This window comes from Brassica napus, chromosome C7, assembly GCF_020379485.1.
Source record: "Brassica napus cultivar Da-Ae chromosome C7, Da-Ae, whole genome shotgun sequence".
NCBI classification, from domain to species: domain Eukaryota; kingdom Viridiplantae; phylum Streptophyta; class Magnoliopsida; order Brassicales; family Brassicaceae; genus Brassica; species Brassica napus.
This window is the reverse complement of record NC_063450.1, coordinates 15,785,362-15,800,561: the sequence shown is the minus strand read 5'-3', so window position 1 is coordinate 15,800,561 and position 15,200 is coordinate 15,785,362. Positions and strand designations below refer to the sequence as shown.

General features: G+C 32.4%; 2 protein-coding genes across 2 annotated transcripts; one reads left to right on the top strand and one right to left on the bottom strand.

The window, feature by feature from the left end:
* The first annotated feature begins 2,309 nt into the window (after positions 1-2,309).
* BNAC07G07070D (uncharacterized acetyltransferase At3g50280) lies at positions 2,310-4,349 on the top strand. The gene has a single exon (XM_013897089.3). The coding sequence runs from the start codon at positions 2,717-2,719 to the stop codon at positions 4,073-4,075; it is 1,359 nt and encodes a 452-aa protein (XP_013752543.1). The 5' UTR covers positions 2,310-2,716; the 3' UTR covers positions 4,076-4,349.
* A 4,299-nt stretch (positions 4,350-8,648) lies between these two features.
* On the bottom strand, positions 8,649-10,769 carry LOC106451703 (PXMP2/4 family protein 2). The gene is made up of 3 exons (XM_013893667.3): positions 10,452-10,769; positions 9,283-9,392; positions 8,649-9,174 (listed from the first exon to the last, which is right to left on the bottom strand). The coding sequence occupies exons 1-3, from the start codon at positions 10,605-10,607 to the stop codon at positions 8,760-8,762; spliced, it is 681 nt and encodes a 226-aa protein (XP_013749121.1). The 5' UTR covers positions 10,608-10,769; the 3' UTR covers positions 8,649-8,759.
* Between the last annotated feature and the right edge of the window lie 4,431 nt (positions 10,770-15,200).

The following is a 15,200-nucleotide window of genomic DNA, read 5'->3' as shown; positions in this document are numbered from 1 at the left end:
TTACTTTTCTAGTGTGCGTTCACCATCACTGGAAAAAAACTCACTTCCTGCTCTTGTTCTTCCTCGTCTTCTTTGTCGGTGAGATTATACGGAATTTGTTGTAAATCGACTTTATGAGTTCCCAATTATGTGGTTGTTTCTCACAACCTTGTAGGGTTTTCCAGTCAACATTGGTTATCCATGAAATTCGGACAAACTCAAAAAGAGTAATGTTCAAAAAAGTGAAAAATTATGATATAATTTTGACGCCATTAATCTTAGAATCAACAAATGCATAAAAACAAAGATATTGAAACTCAATATATATGTTTTCCATCCGAAACTCACTTCACCACTAACAAATAGTATTATACATACAACAACACATTATTAAAAAGACAAACACATAATATATTAACTTATTACCTACTACTATATAACATAATAAAACATCAAATAATGCTCTTCACAAATAAATACTGGCCATATAATCACATTATCATAAAATCATATTTAAGAACAATAAAACAATATTTTGCGCGAAGCGCGGACGGCCCTTTAGTTAAATAATATTATTTAGTTCATATCCTTCAATAATTGAAGGGGTAAGCAACTTGTTAATTTATTTTGTTCGTCAGCAGTTTTATGTAAACTAGTGGGGCTACTTTTAGAGTTTGTTTATGCGATGGTGCGTTATTCAATAATTGACGTTTAGGTAAATCCCCTATATATTAATTTTAGAGCATTACAACATGTTTTCGTAGCTACGTATCATCACAAAAATGATTCTTAGAATTGTTAGAAAAATAAGTTGGTCCATATAAAAATATACTATACTTTTTATTAAACTAACTATTAAATTAATTAGTAGTGTACAAAATAATATTTTTTCTTTCCTTAAATAAAAGCTACATAATTACCTAATATGGTTGATATATATATGACAATTAATGATTATGAATAATACATATTTGATAACAATTTTTCTAACTTCTTTCTTTTTTGTTTAATTTTATGCTATTAAAAGAAATTAAACAATCACATTAAACATATAATAAAAAAATTTAGATTTTTGCTTATATGTTATATTTAAAATTTTTAAAAACGACTATAAATTACTAAAAAAAGGCAAAAGTCCTACATTGAAAATTTTGTGATCAATGGTCTAATTTTTTTTGTTCAAGCAAGATACAAATGATCATATATCGTAGGGGTGAGCGTTCGGATACACGTTCAGGTTCGTATCGGGTATTTCAATATAAGGGTATAGAACCCGTTCGGATGTTTCTACACTTCGAGTCGGGTTCGGATATTTTATGTTCGGGTTCAGATATTTAAATTTTGAAGAAAAATAAATAAATTATTCATTGTTTAAGTTTTTTGTATTTAAAAATATTTTAACTTAACTTGGCTTTCTAATTTTTAAGAAAATTAAACTATTAATATGTTTGGAGATAAAAAATTAAAAATAGAAAGACACTAATTTAGTTGTTGTTTTAAAATTTTAGATGCAACTTTTGTTAATGCAAGAAACAAGAGCTTGATATGTATTTTAAGTGAGTTGCTAATGATTTTGTCTATAATTATATGTATATTATCTATTTTTGAGCAATAAACATCATTAATATAAATATTTTGAATAAAATAAGAGAAGTAGACTAGAAATATAGGGTTAATTATACTTATGTTTGGTTATCTTCGAATATCCATTCGGGTTCGGACATTACCCGTTCGGATTCAGATATTACCCGAACTGGTGAAATAAGTAATTTGTTTTGTTGTTCTAGAATTAGTTGATTTTTAGACCGAGCTGGTGAATATATACTATACAGACATTTATATTTCGAGTCTGCACTTATATTCTATAACAACTTGATATATTAGATTTGAACACTAACCTGTTAATAACTTAATATAGTTTGCCGATGATTTTATTTTCAAAAATTTGATTTTTAGATATGTATCTGGAGTGAAACTACTTTTTACAGATGTCCATTTTTTTTAAATTGATACTTATGTAATTTTACCGAATTCATAGAAGAAGTTAAAAGAAAAAACTTAACTCATATCAATGAAATAAATACGAGAACGAAAGCACAATTTTATAAATGTAGAAAACGAAATCACTTATGGAGAGTCAATAGTAAAAAATTCGAGAGAAGAAAACCTAATCCACTTTCGTCATTATACGATCGATGTTGCCTATTTGGTTTTGGTGATTTGTGTCAGCCGCAAAACTTAATTTCTTTTTGTGCGTATGAAGTCTTAAAAATAATAATGAGATATAATATGTTAACTCTTCAACAACAATGATATATTTAAGAGACCAACATTTGTATTCGTCATTTATAATCGATAAATATTGTAGTGTTGCAAAATGTTAAAATCATTTAATAAACAAACATTATTATAAAAACTCACTCCGCGCATGCGTGCGGACTATGATATAGTATATTATTGTAATGTAATAAGCACGTGTGCAAACATAAAAAGAAAAGGAAAACCTCACCCTAATTGGTGGTATAATATATATATTGATAATATTTTGAGATTTATTAGTGGTTATCATCGTCATTGTGCAGAATAAAAATATTTAAAAATTTATATTGCAAAAAGAAGATAACACTTGAGTTGATTAGTATTCTTTGCCACATTATTTGTGGTTTATATATGTTGTAAGTTATCAGATTCTGATCGTATTCTGATTCAAATAATTGTTCAAGCATTGATTGTAAAAATGGCAGATGTGACTGTAATTTCTTCAAGCATTGTTCGACCCCAAAACCTAAACCAATCTTGTCGAACAAAAATCCATCTCACTCCATTTGATCTTAAGCTTCTTTACGTTGATTATCCTCAAAGAGGTCTTCTCTTTCACAAACCCGACCCGGAAACCCATCTCATCTCTCGGTTAAAGACATCTCTTTCAACTGCTTTAGACATCTACTTCCCCTTCTCCGGTCGTCTTGTCAAAGAGGAGAATCTTGAAGATAACACTGTGTCGTTTTACATCGACTGTGACGAGCACGGCTCATCTGGTGCTAAGTTCGTCCATGCCGAATCCAAATCATTGTCGGTGAGTGACATTCTTCAGCTTCACGGCTCTGTTCCAGATTTCATGAGTCATTTCTTCCCATCTGTGGACGTTAAAAGCATCAACGGCCTCACGGAGCCCTTGCTTGCGCTGCAAGTCACCGAGGTAAAAGATGGTGTTTTCATCAGTTTCGGTTATAATCACATGGTCGCTGATGGAGCTTCCATTTGGAGTTTCTTTAATATTTGGTCCAAGATATGCTCTGATGATTCCGACAATCAGAAGAACCACAACCCTCTTAAACTCAGAGGATGGTTCCTTGACGGGATCAGTTTCCCGATACGTGTCCCAGCTTCAGAGACGGCGGTCCCTTCTCCAAGACAAGAAACTTCTTTGCGTCCCACTTCGAATGAAAGAGTTTTTCACTTCACAAAAAGGAATCTTTCAAATCTCAAAGCCAAAGCCAACAATGAAGCTGGCTCCAGTGACCTGGTTATCTCGTCCTTACAAGCGCTTTCTGCACATTTATGGAGGTCCACAGTCAGACACAGTGGTATGAGCCGAGATGAAGAAACGCATTGCAAATTAACCGTTGATATGAGGCAGAGACTAAACCCTCCTCTTGAGAAAGAGTGTTTCGGAAACTTGATCCTCCTGGGGGTAGCTACGGTCACGGTTAGGGAACTGCTGGATAATCAGATGGGTTGGGCTGCTTTGCAAATAAGTAAAATGGTGCGCTCGCAAACGGATGAAAAGTTCAAAACTTTTGCAAAGAATTGGGTCAGAGACGTAAAGATACTAGAAAAAGGTTGCGGGAGTCCAAAGGTTTTTGATTCTGTGGTTATGTCAAGCTCTCCTTGGTTTGATGTGTATGGAAACGATTTCGGTTGGGGTAAGCCGATTGCAGCTAGAGCTGGACCCGGAAATAGTATGAGAGCCAAGCTTGTGCTTTTTCAGGGGTTTAAAGAAGGAAGTATTGATGTTCATGCGACCTTATGTTCTCATGTGCTTGTGAAGTTATTGGCTGATGTTGAATTTTTAGAGAATGTGACCATTACTTGATTCTAATTTGATTTGAGAAATAGAGCTTGTCTTTTTCCCAAATGAAGCTTTGGTGCTTGTAATTCGGTGTCTAGGAAATGGCAAGTAAAGATAGTAAAATAATTCGGTGTAAACGGCGAAGACGTATGCTTTAGATGGTGATCAAAAGAGTGAATGTGAATAGTAAATTCTCTTCATTCCTTATATTTATATCGTTTACTAATAATATTCTGTATGTGTTTCTTGTTCATTCCTTTATTTTAAAGAAATTTATAAAATAAAACTATTAAATTTATGGCTTGATTGGCAAAATATTTTAAAAAGTATTATGCTCTTTATTATACAATCAAAAGATATTGTAAAAACATTTACAAAATGTTAATGCTCTACAGGTGCTTTTTATTCAATACTAGGGATTGGTCCGTCATACGTGCGGAAAAGTTTACACTAAAACCATTTTATATTAAAATATATTTTAATTTTATAAAATATTTGAAAATTTACTTTATACGGAAAATAATAAATATATGTTTTAATTGTAAGATCAAATTGTAAATTGTATTAATTTTGTTGGTTTGATTTGAAAAACAACTAACATTGTTTTTGTTAAAGAACAGAAAAAAAATAAATTAAAAAAATGGAAAATGTAATTATTTATATTTTTGCTATTTGATTCCTGTTTCAGTTTAATATAGTTGAAGAAAATATAAAGTAAAAATAACTAATGTTTTTTTTTCTAAGAGTATCAGATTTTAATATTATTTCAATAACTAATTTTCTCACGATAATAAATTCATACACTTATTTCCAAGCTAAATCAACTGTAATGTGATAAAATTATAAAATTTATATTTTAAAGTAATATATTAATAGTTTCAATAATTTCATAAATAATAATTAGTTATATATTATGTAACACCAACATATGTTTTATAATATATGTTTGTTTCAGTTTATATTCAGTTTTCAATTTATAGTGAAATTTTATTTAATTTTGAGTGTTTTACTAATTATATTTTGTAAATAATTGTATTGTTTCTTGTAGAAATTAATCGCATTTTGTTGATTGGGATTAAAAATACCTCATTCTGAGCCTAGTGGGCATTCATGTTGCCTCACATACCATGCTCTGGTGGATTACAGTAAGCTCTTGAAGTCTGTAATACATTGTGTAGAATGGTATTTAGTTGCAGGTGGAGGATCAAAGTTTGAGGGAAGCCGGTTTAAACATGAGATGTAAGTATTGTATGCGTATAAATTTACATATTCATCTTTTTCCTTAAGAATGCAGGAGAAATTGTTTTTATCCTAATTCTGGAATTTGTGTTCTGTTGGCAGCTTCTGTGTTGAATTGCTGTCCAGAGAGAAGCATATACCCACACTGCTAAATTGGTAAGATCATAACTTAGCCAAGTTATAATAAAGGCTAAGTTATAATAACGGAACCAAATTTGTTAGTCTATTGGTGTCTGGTTGTGTTACTGGTCAAAGACTCAAAATATAGTAATAATCATTGCCAATTATCTTTTGTCAGCACGAAACTTCTATGTCCACGGACCTTGTTTTTGAGATGAGGATTGTGGAAACGAAGCATGCGACGTTTCATTCTACTGAGGTCGAACCCTTCACTGGAATCAGTTCCAACTCCTTTGGGCACCCAGAGAGATTTGGACTTTATTCTTTCCTGTTCGTGGTTTTCTGGATTTTGATTTGTAAATACTGTTATTGTGGGAGTTGTGAGCGTCATATATAATAGAAAAGCATGAGAAGCCGAAGCGATTGTCAGCCTACATTGTAACTGTATTGAATGAAAGAATTATTGATGTAGATAGTGGGGAAGAGGAGATTAGAGTATGACTCCGCGAACACAACGCAGCTTTTGCGGTTGGTAGCGGTTGTTGACGTTTTGCAACAATCACTCAAACTGCTTTAAACCGCTTTAAACCGCTCTAAACCTTATAAATTCAAAAGCTGGTTCCAACTAGCGTTTGCGGTTGCGGGATGATCATTTTTTTTTCTTTTTTTTTTTAAATAATATAAATACAAAAATAAAAATATTCAATAAAAATTTTAAATTGGAATTATAAAAATACTAATATATATATATATATATTATATTTTAATTAATATTATAAAAATATAAATACAAAAATAAAAAAATAAAAAATTTCAATAAAAATTTTAAATTGGAATTATAAAAATACTAAAATATATCTATTATATTTTAATTAATATTATTATTATTATTATTATTTTGACAACAAGACATTCACAGAATCATATTGACTCTGTAAACCAAATTGGTAACTCCGCATCCATGTGAACGACGAAAGACGGTTGTTTCCTAGCACTTTGTGCATTTTAATTAATATTATAAAAAATTTAAATAAAATATTTAATATAATTTTAAAAAATTTAAAACTATAACTTTCTAAATATAATTTTTATATTTATTATAGTATTATGATTTTTGATATTTTTATAATTATATAAAATATAAATATTGTTAATTTATTATTTAACAGCAACTGTATTTGTTAGTTAACCAGTCATAAGTATCCCGCAAACGCACTAATTTCTGAGGATTGATAATGACAAAAACGTTGGATGAGAAAAACCGAAAAGTCTGAGACGGCAACTGGAACATTTGTGAAAAAGTTAAAGCTGAGATTAATTAACAAATAAATAGTTTTAATGGCCCAATATATAAAGATGTCAGGTGTATTTTCTTCCCCTTTGGAGGAAAAAAAGTCTATTTTATTGTATTAGATTTTTATATAAATATTTTGGTAGAGCATTTTCTTTAAAACATATAAAAATTTAAAAAATATATATATAATTTATTTATTTATTTAATAATACCAAATTATGTTATATCAAAAAAAAAATGTTTTCTTAAAATTACAACTAAAATATTTTTAACTTACAAAATATTTATATTTAAAATATAACTTAATTTATATTATTAAATACAAATCATTATTTTAATAACAAATATATATAAATTAATATATATTATAAATATAAATAAATAAATTATATATCATATATTAATTTTCCGATAATTTTATATATGTATTATTTACTGTTCTACCAATCACTTTACTAAATACATTAACCAGAGTATATAGTTTCTATATCATACTGCTTTTGTAGCATAATGAATTAATGATACTGCTTCATGACCTTAAAAAGATAAATTGGATTCCATATACAAAAAAGGCATAACGAATCCACCAATATTATCTAGCATCTCATCGTCATCCTCCATCAGTATTATCTCGCTTTGCAGGTTACTACCACCCACCATATTGGATCTTCATAATGAGTCCATGTAATTAAGCTCAAGTGCAACACGGCGCAAGGTAACCATATCGCCGAAAGCGATAGTCATTGACAAGCACTGCAGAGGGTTTCCATTATTAAGAAAAGTATATTTTGTCAGACATATAAGCTTTGCATAATGTATATATTTATTTTTGTGGATATATTGCTGAGAAATCTTATTTCTATGTACTTCTTTGTTATTTTCATCTTGGGTTCCATCAACAACAAAAGTTACTCTCCCCACAACAAAGTTGTTGAGGGCGAAGGAAGTGGTATTTAGCAACACCTTTAGCACCGGTTGTTGCATACAAAATTGGACCGGTGTGCCAATCCTCATCGCAGTGGCCGTAACTCTGTTGTCGTTGTAATATTGATTGGAGGGGAATTACTCGCTTCGAGGAACAGACGTAACGTATGTTGTCATTGTAACATTGGTTGGAGGGGATTTCCTCGCTTCGAAGACCAGAACCCACTCAAGGAGTTGGTAGCTAAGGAACACCGGTGTTCTCTCATCCAACATGTACCGTATTCGAACAACAATCATCAAGTTCTCCATTGTCTCGTTCTGTTTTAACATAGCTCCAAAGCCCAGTCAGACTCATCAGGTACAAAATACCAGTTGGCATTACTCTCCTTACCCCAATCTCCACGCCACGAACGAACCAGCCTTCCTATCTACAAAAGTTCAAACTTCAAACAAGATTTGTCATTATATATACAAAACAAACATAGTAAGATTTATCTGACAAGAGAAGAAAAATAGCTGGAGCAAACGAATGATAAATGACAAACATGATATTTATTGCTCAACTCAACATCCAACAAAGATATTTTCATAAATAACATAACCTGGATAAAGACTGCATTAAATAGCTCTCTTATGTGTACCTTGTGTTCTACTGAATCAGGAAGTGAGTGGACGAAGATGAAGTCTAAGATTCTATTAAAAGCAGTTGCTTGATTTGTGAGTCGGTTAGTTTCACTTGAACGCTTAAATACACAATAACATATGCACCACTTATCTCCTGCTTAATGGTTCGACCGCTGCTAAAGTGGATCTCTAGGTTCGTTCTCTCGGTCGGCTGTGGATTTCACTTTTATCGGACGGCCGATGCAGTAATTTTCGAAAGACTTGTTTCCTTTTCATTATCAAATGGACACAGCGGAGCCTTTAAGAGATGCTCTCTCTTGATTCGTGACCCCTAGCCCATCCATTTCTAGTCTTCTGATTTATAGGCCAGTGGTTTTTTTATGCACCAAGAACAAATTCTTTAGAAAACGAAATAATATTTTTGATTCAAGAATCTGTGTGGCAACTTTCGTTGTTGAGAATCGCAATTACACTCTGCTTTGTTTTCAGTTGAGATGGAAAAACGAATCATACTCCATCAGTGCCACCTCGTTCTTTAAGCGTTAGAAACGGAGTAGTGAACCATTGCTTCCAAGCTGCATCCTTCTGTTGGTCGACCCACGAGAGAAAAGCGCTGTCTATAAGGCAAAAGATGTTGACGTAAAGAAGCTGGTACTGCACGGGAACGTATCTGAAGTTAGCGATCTGAAGAAGCGGCCATGCTCCTCCTTCAAGAGCTAGAGCCGGAAGAAAATCCCTCTTGAGTCCTTCTTTCACTTCAGATGTGTTCTTGCCCGTGGCGTACCCCATGTATGTGAAGAATACCAGCAGATCTATGGGGCCGAAGATAAGACCATCCATTGCAACTTTGGCTGCTACAAAACGTGTTGACTTTGGTACATATCGAAGCTTCAGTTTTATGAATTTATCCAACCCTTCGTACCTGTGATTAATACCGCAGGTAGAACAGTGGTAGGTGAATAAGTGTTCGCTTTTGCAGTGGAAATACAAAAGTTATAGCTAAATGATCTGAGATAAGAAGGAAACAAACCAGAAGTGGCCAACAGGTCCGACAAAACCAAGCCCGAACATGCTCGTGATTGCTACTCGCTTCCAGTTGACCTTGAATTCAGCATCTCTGTCTGCCTCTTTATCCTTGTCCTGTTATATGGAACATAGATTAGTGCCCTGACCCAATATATGGCCTCGATATATAGCCCTAAATGGCTAAACAATATATTTGCGAAAATTCAATAGATCTCTCTTCATCCGGCAACTTATATATATATATATATATATTCAACATATTTGTTATACTGCTGAACATAGTTTAGTGCATGACACCCAGGATGACCAATGCTCTAGGCAATATATAACAGAACTTAAGCAAATTTCTTCCTCCAACAACCTATATATACCTTCAAGGGAAATGGAAGTAAAAGGTCATCGTCAACATCACATAGAAAAGTACGAAATGACTAGTGGCTTCTTGATTTCTAAGGGTTATTTTGCAGCAAAGGAAGTCTTTAGTTGAAAAAAGCATCTCACTAGTCCATAGAAGCAACAATAACTTGAAGCAAGAAATAGACCATTAAAGTTGCTAATACAAAACTTAAAGGAAAATATGTAATAGACTTTAAAAAAAAAAAAAAAACAACTTCTTCCAGCAACCTATGAATCGTAGACCTTAAAAGCAAATGGAAGTAAAACGTCAGCGTCAACATCACACAGAAAAGTTCGACATATTGGTTCCATAATTATCTTGCGAGTATTTCTATCCACCATAGAAGACCTCCTCTCAACTAGTACATCTTGCAAAATGGTGAAATGCAGAAAGCTCACAACGCCATTAGGCATGTAAGAGTGTGAGCGTCTGCACTATTATGAGGGGGTAGGTAATCTCAGCAAACGAGTGAATGCACAAGAGTTTTGAGAAATGATTTAAACAATCAACTAAGAAATGAATCCATATGTGCTATTGATCAATACACATTACGAGTCACCATGTCAGGATAGCATCAATGTCTAAGGAAGAGAGGTTCATAAATTAACACGCATGTCAAGCATTACTCATTCAAGAAATCCAGAGATACCTATACGTAAATCAAGAAACCTAAACTAATCTCAAAAGATACGCAGCAAAAACAACAAATGAACACAAATTTGAGGATCGGAGAGAGAGAGAGAGAGAGAGAGAGAGGGAGATCGAAAACAACTAACGGAGAGACGAAGAAGAGGAGGAGGTTTGGCAGTGGAATGAGTGATGTATTGAGCGGTGACATCGCCGAATCCCCAGAGGAAGCCGGAGCTGATGACCTGCGTTTTCACTGGATGAACCGTCAGGCATCTCTGGTACCATCTCCAAAGCTTTATCATTATTTGACCTTTCCGTTTTCGATTAGAGATTTTTCGACCGGAGAACCGCCGCCGCGGGAGAGAAGGCTATTTTTGGTGGTTCACACAGTTTTCAAGCTCTTCTTCCCAAACTTCCTCTTTTCTTTAATCCTTTCTTCATTTTTCTCCCCGTCAACATTCACAAGCTAACTCTTTGCGATGAGAAATATCAGACTTAGTACTTGGGCTTCGGCCCATCAACATACAAATATATCATTGGACAAATAAATACAAAAATCTATGAAAAAAATGAAAATATAGACTAAAAATTGAGTTTTTTACACTGCATGGCAGTTTTTGAGTTTTTATTACACAAAAGAGCAGTTTGTGCTACTTGGGTAGTTTTTTGTGGTTAAAGACATAGTTAACCCTAAAAAAAGTGTAGCCATAAACCCTTTTTTGTCATTCTTATATATTTAGTTAGTTTTTCGTTATCTGTGCCCCTAACTAAATGTAACCACAAGAATTTTCTTTTTTTTTGGCTTTTGTATTAAATTTCTTAAAATTTGAAACGACCAAAAAACGTAAAAAGCTGTGAACTTTTTTTTGTTTGCTTTTTTGATTTTTTTGGGTTAACTTTCTCATATAATGGTTTATCTTCCTCTCAGCCAAGATTCACTTTTGTCATCTTCCATTTGATTGTAGACTCTTTTTTGGCCTACAAACTCAGTTCAAAATCATCTATGTTATAGTGATTTGAGTCTAAAATCCGATGTTATATCAAAGATCTATCAAATTTGAATGATAATAATAAAGAAACGAGGTTGAATCAAAACAAATCGTCCAAAAAAATGGTGATTTATGTCTGAAAACAAAAAGGGCTGCAAGCTATGTAGAAAGAGAAGTGTTGATGAAGAAGAAGATATATAAAATTACAATATTACCCTTCTGTGGGTGTACACGTACACATTAAAAAATGTGAGGTACATGTGTACCAAAAAAAATGCAAATGTGTAACATACTTATCAAAGATGTATACATAATTTTCGTTGTCCACGTGTACATAAATTTCCAAAAGCTTTCATGTACATTAATTAGTTCACTCGTGGACCAAACAAGTTATGTTTCACAAATGCAGAAATACATCACAAACTCACACGTACACTATGAGGCATGTGTATATCAATAAAGACATTTGCTAGAAGTGGGCCGGTGTTCCCCTGGTATGTACGACGTGGTGGTGTACACTATCTGAGTCGTACATGTGTACACATATGTGAATGAAAAATAATAGTGGCTGTAGATGAGAAATGAAAAACATATCATATGTTATGTCTTCAAAGTGACGGGAAGGGGTATATTAAAGTCTTCATCAATGATATCAACAAATGGTAGTGTACATGTGTACAATAACCAAAGATTAGTCTACACTAACTTAAAATGAAGCTAACATGAAAACACATACTAATCATTCTTGTTGCATGTAACAATGGGTAAAGTGTATATTTGAAAGTTTGGAGTCAATTAAAAAATATGTGCATTCCATAATTTAGGGGTCAAATTAAAAACCTAGCTAAACATAAATGACCTAAAGTGAAAATAAAAGAAAGATGATTTGGTGGGGAGATAAATCATAATCATCTTCTTCTTCTTTCTAACTTAGCAGTCAACATAGGGAGACGAGTAGTCCCGTCTGATCTTGTTTGTTATTCACCACGGCGGCTACAAAGCATCACCACCGGAGTCATCACTCTTACCGGAGGTAGATAAAGTCGGATATCCCTGCCACGCCGGAGTCATCACAAAATCAGGTTATTAGCCGCAGTAATCCGATGGAGATGGAGACATAATCCGATGGAGATGGAGGCAAAAAATGATTAAGGTTCTGTTTTTACGTAAAATCAAAAGAAGAAAATAAGTGTGGGAGATGAAGATATCTTATTGTGCTTAAATGAATCTGGGCCATTAAAATGTAAAGCAAAATACAAATCTAAAGGCTCAGAAAGGAAACAAATATAAGTCTTGTCACATATATCAGAACAAATCTGGACCATCGATTGTAAAAATGGATGAGTGGTGTGGGTTAATTCCGCTAAAACAGTCTTTTTAGTTAGTCAGCTTTTTAGTTGCAAGATAACTAATTAGTTTAGAAAAAGAGAAGTTGTTAGAAGAAAGTGTCCTGGTAGCATAAACTGCCTTATTATGTAATAATAAACTTAAAACTGTCTTTGGGTGTAATTGTTTCCTAAAAATTCAACATATTTCTTTCTTATAAAATTCCCTAAAATAGTCATTTTTAATTTATTTTCACAAAAATAGCTCTCAATGAAGAAAATAACCAAAATAAGTTTTATTAAAAGGTAAAAATGTATTATTACCCTATGGTTAACTAACTTACACTTAGAGTTTAGAGTTAAGTGGTGGGGTTTCGGGGATAAAGTTTCAAATTTTAAAAAATTAAAAGTAAATATTAAAAATTTCAAAATAAAAAGAAGATATTTTGGTCATTTTCTCCTTGAGAGCTATTTTGTGATAAAAACTAAAAAACTGTTATTTGAGAGAATTTTCCATGTTCTTGCATGATAATATCAACCTAAACTTATCTCATTAAGATAATGTTTATTGAAAACCCAACTTAATCCTAAAATTAATCATATAAAATATGATTTTAAAAATAAAAAAATATATATTAAAATATAATATACAAATAGACCAGTTAAATTTTAGAACAAACAAAAAAAATCTCTGATTCAAGTTAACTAATTCTAATTGTTTAGTCTCAGTCTCTCTTTTCGTCAGGCGACAAAGAAAACCTTGAAATATTTTCTTCTCAGGCCTAAATGCTTCTACTCCAACTTAGATTGATTATAGTGTGGCTTAGACCAATTGGTCTACCTCCAACACCGGTCTAAATCAAAAGCAAAGTCGATTGTTCTCTTTCTATTTTGTTTTCTTTGAAATACTGTTTTGGAAATCTCCTTGTTCTATGTACATGTTAAAAACTTAGAAATTCACTGGATATATGTTATTTGCAATTTCGTTTCATTCTTTGTATTCTTCTTTGCAAGTTCTTAAATCATGGATAATCCTTGTGAAAAGAAAATAGATTAGGAAATCTCCTTTGCATGTTCTTTACTTGCGGTTCTCTGAAAATCAAATAGATTAGGGTTTGATATATGTTTTTTTTTTCTTGTTTCGTTGTTACCATACGGGTTTGTCAATCGATTTCGTGAAGAGATAGGTTCATTTCGGTTTTGTGACTTGTTTTTGTTTTATTGTATCTTTGTTTGGAATCATGAAGAGAATTGACTTGCTTTTGTTTCCTTGTGTCTTTTTGGCGAATTAGGCGTTTTGATGAAAATAAACTTGATTTCCAAAACTAATTTTCGAATTGTTGCGATGAAAACAAACTTGTCATTGTTTATTTTTGAAAATCGTGTTTGAAATATGTTTCGAAGCTAAGTCTTTTGGTGTGTTTGTCATTTCACTCATTTGTTATTGATCTCTAGTGTTAAAGTGTGTTCATTATCTTTCTTATTTGTTTGTTTCATTTCAAGTTTGTGAAAAAAGAATGGTTCATTTCGAGTTTGTGAAGAGAAATGGTTCATTTCGGGTTTGTTCTTCGTAGATATGGAGTTGCCTAAGCATCTATTCGAAGAGAGTTTAGAGTTTCCTTCTAGATGCTGGTGTGGGAAGATGGTTGTGATATATGTTTTTAAAACAGATGCGAGATTAGGTTACATGTAATCAATTGTTTATTTGTTATTTCACATAGTTTTCAATTTTTTCTCATTCTAATCGATTATTTCACCTATTTTTTCATTCTTATCGATTTTATCCATTTTAATCCATTTTCTACACTTTTTCTGGGGTTTGATTTAACACATAAAGAAATACCATTTATTTTATTGGATAGATGAACCTTTGCTTGATGAGATTCACAGTGTGGATGCTCAGCAAGAGAGAATTGTAGAAGAGACTGAAGATTTGAGAACAAGTTTGAACAAGACTTGGCGGAAGAAGTTAGGAAACATAATAATTCTATTAATGTAAATTGTATGGGCTCTATTCTATAGATTTTTGGAAGATTATGTAACTGAGAATGAATGAAATCGATTTTCTGGAAATTTTGTGCTTACTTAAAACGATGTACAATGTAAAATTATCTATAACCCTCTACAATAAAAACATGAAACTTCTTTCCAAGCTTTAAAATCATATTTATTATAAAATATGTAGCATAATATACATCAATAAATTTGTAAGAGATTTTAGTTAGTGGAAACTTCATCATATTACTATATACTATATGTTCATATTTTTATTATTGTTCTTCAGCATCTCAAAAAAAAACTATATATATCACATACATAACCAGCTTTTCTGAAGTCTTTTTCAGCGATGTTGACTGATCCCATGTGAACTATTGTGTCGTGCCAGTACTGTTTCGGTATAGAACTTCGCCTCCCCCATTCTACGTTGAGTGCGTGATCAGATAGGCTTGTAAATATTGCAGCTGGCCAATACCCGACCAGCACCATGTTGCGGCCCAATCCCAACCACCAGTTCCCGGAAGATTGATCCTGCATTTTTTTCATTTACTTGTTAGTAAACATGTAGTATAACACAAAAGGA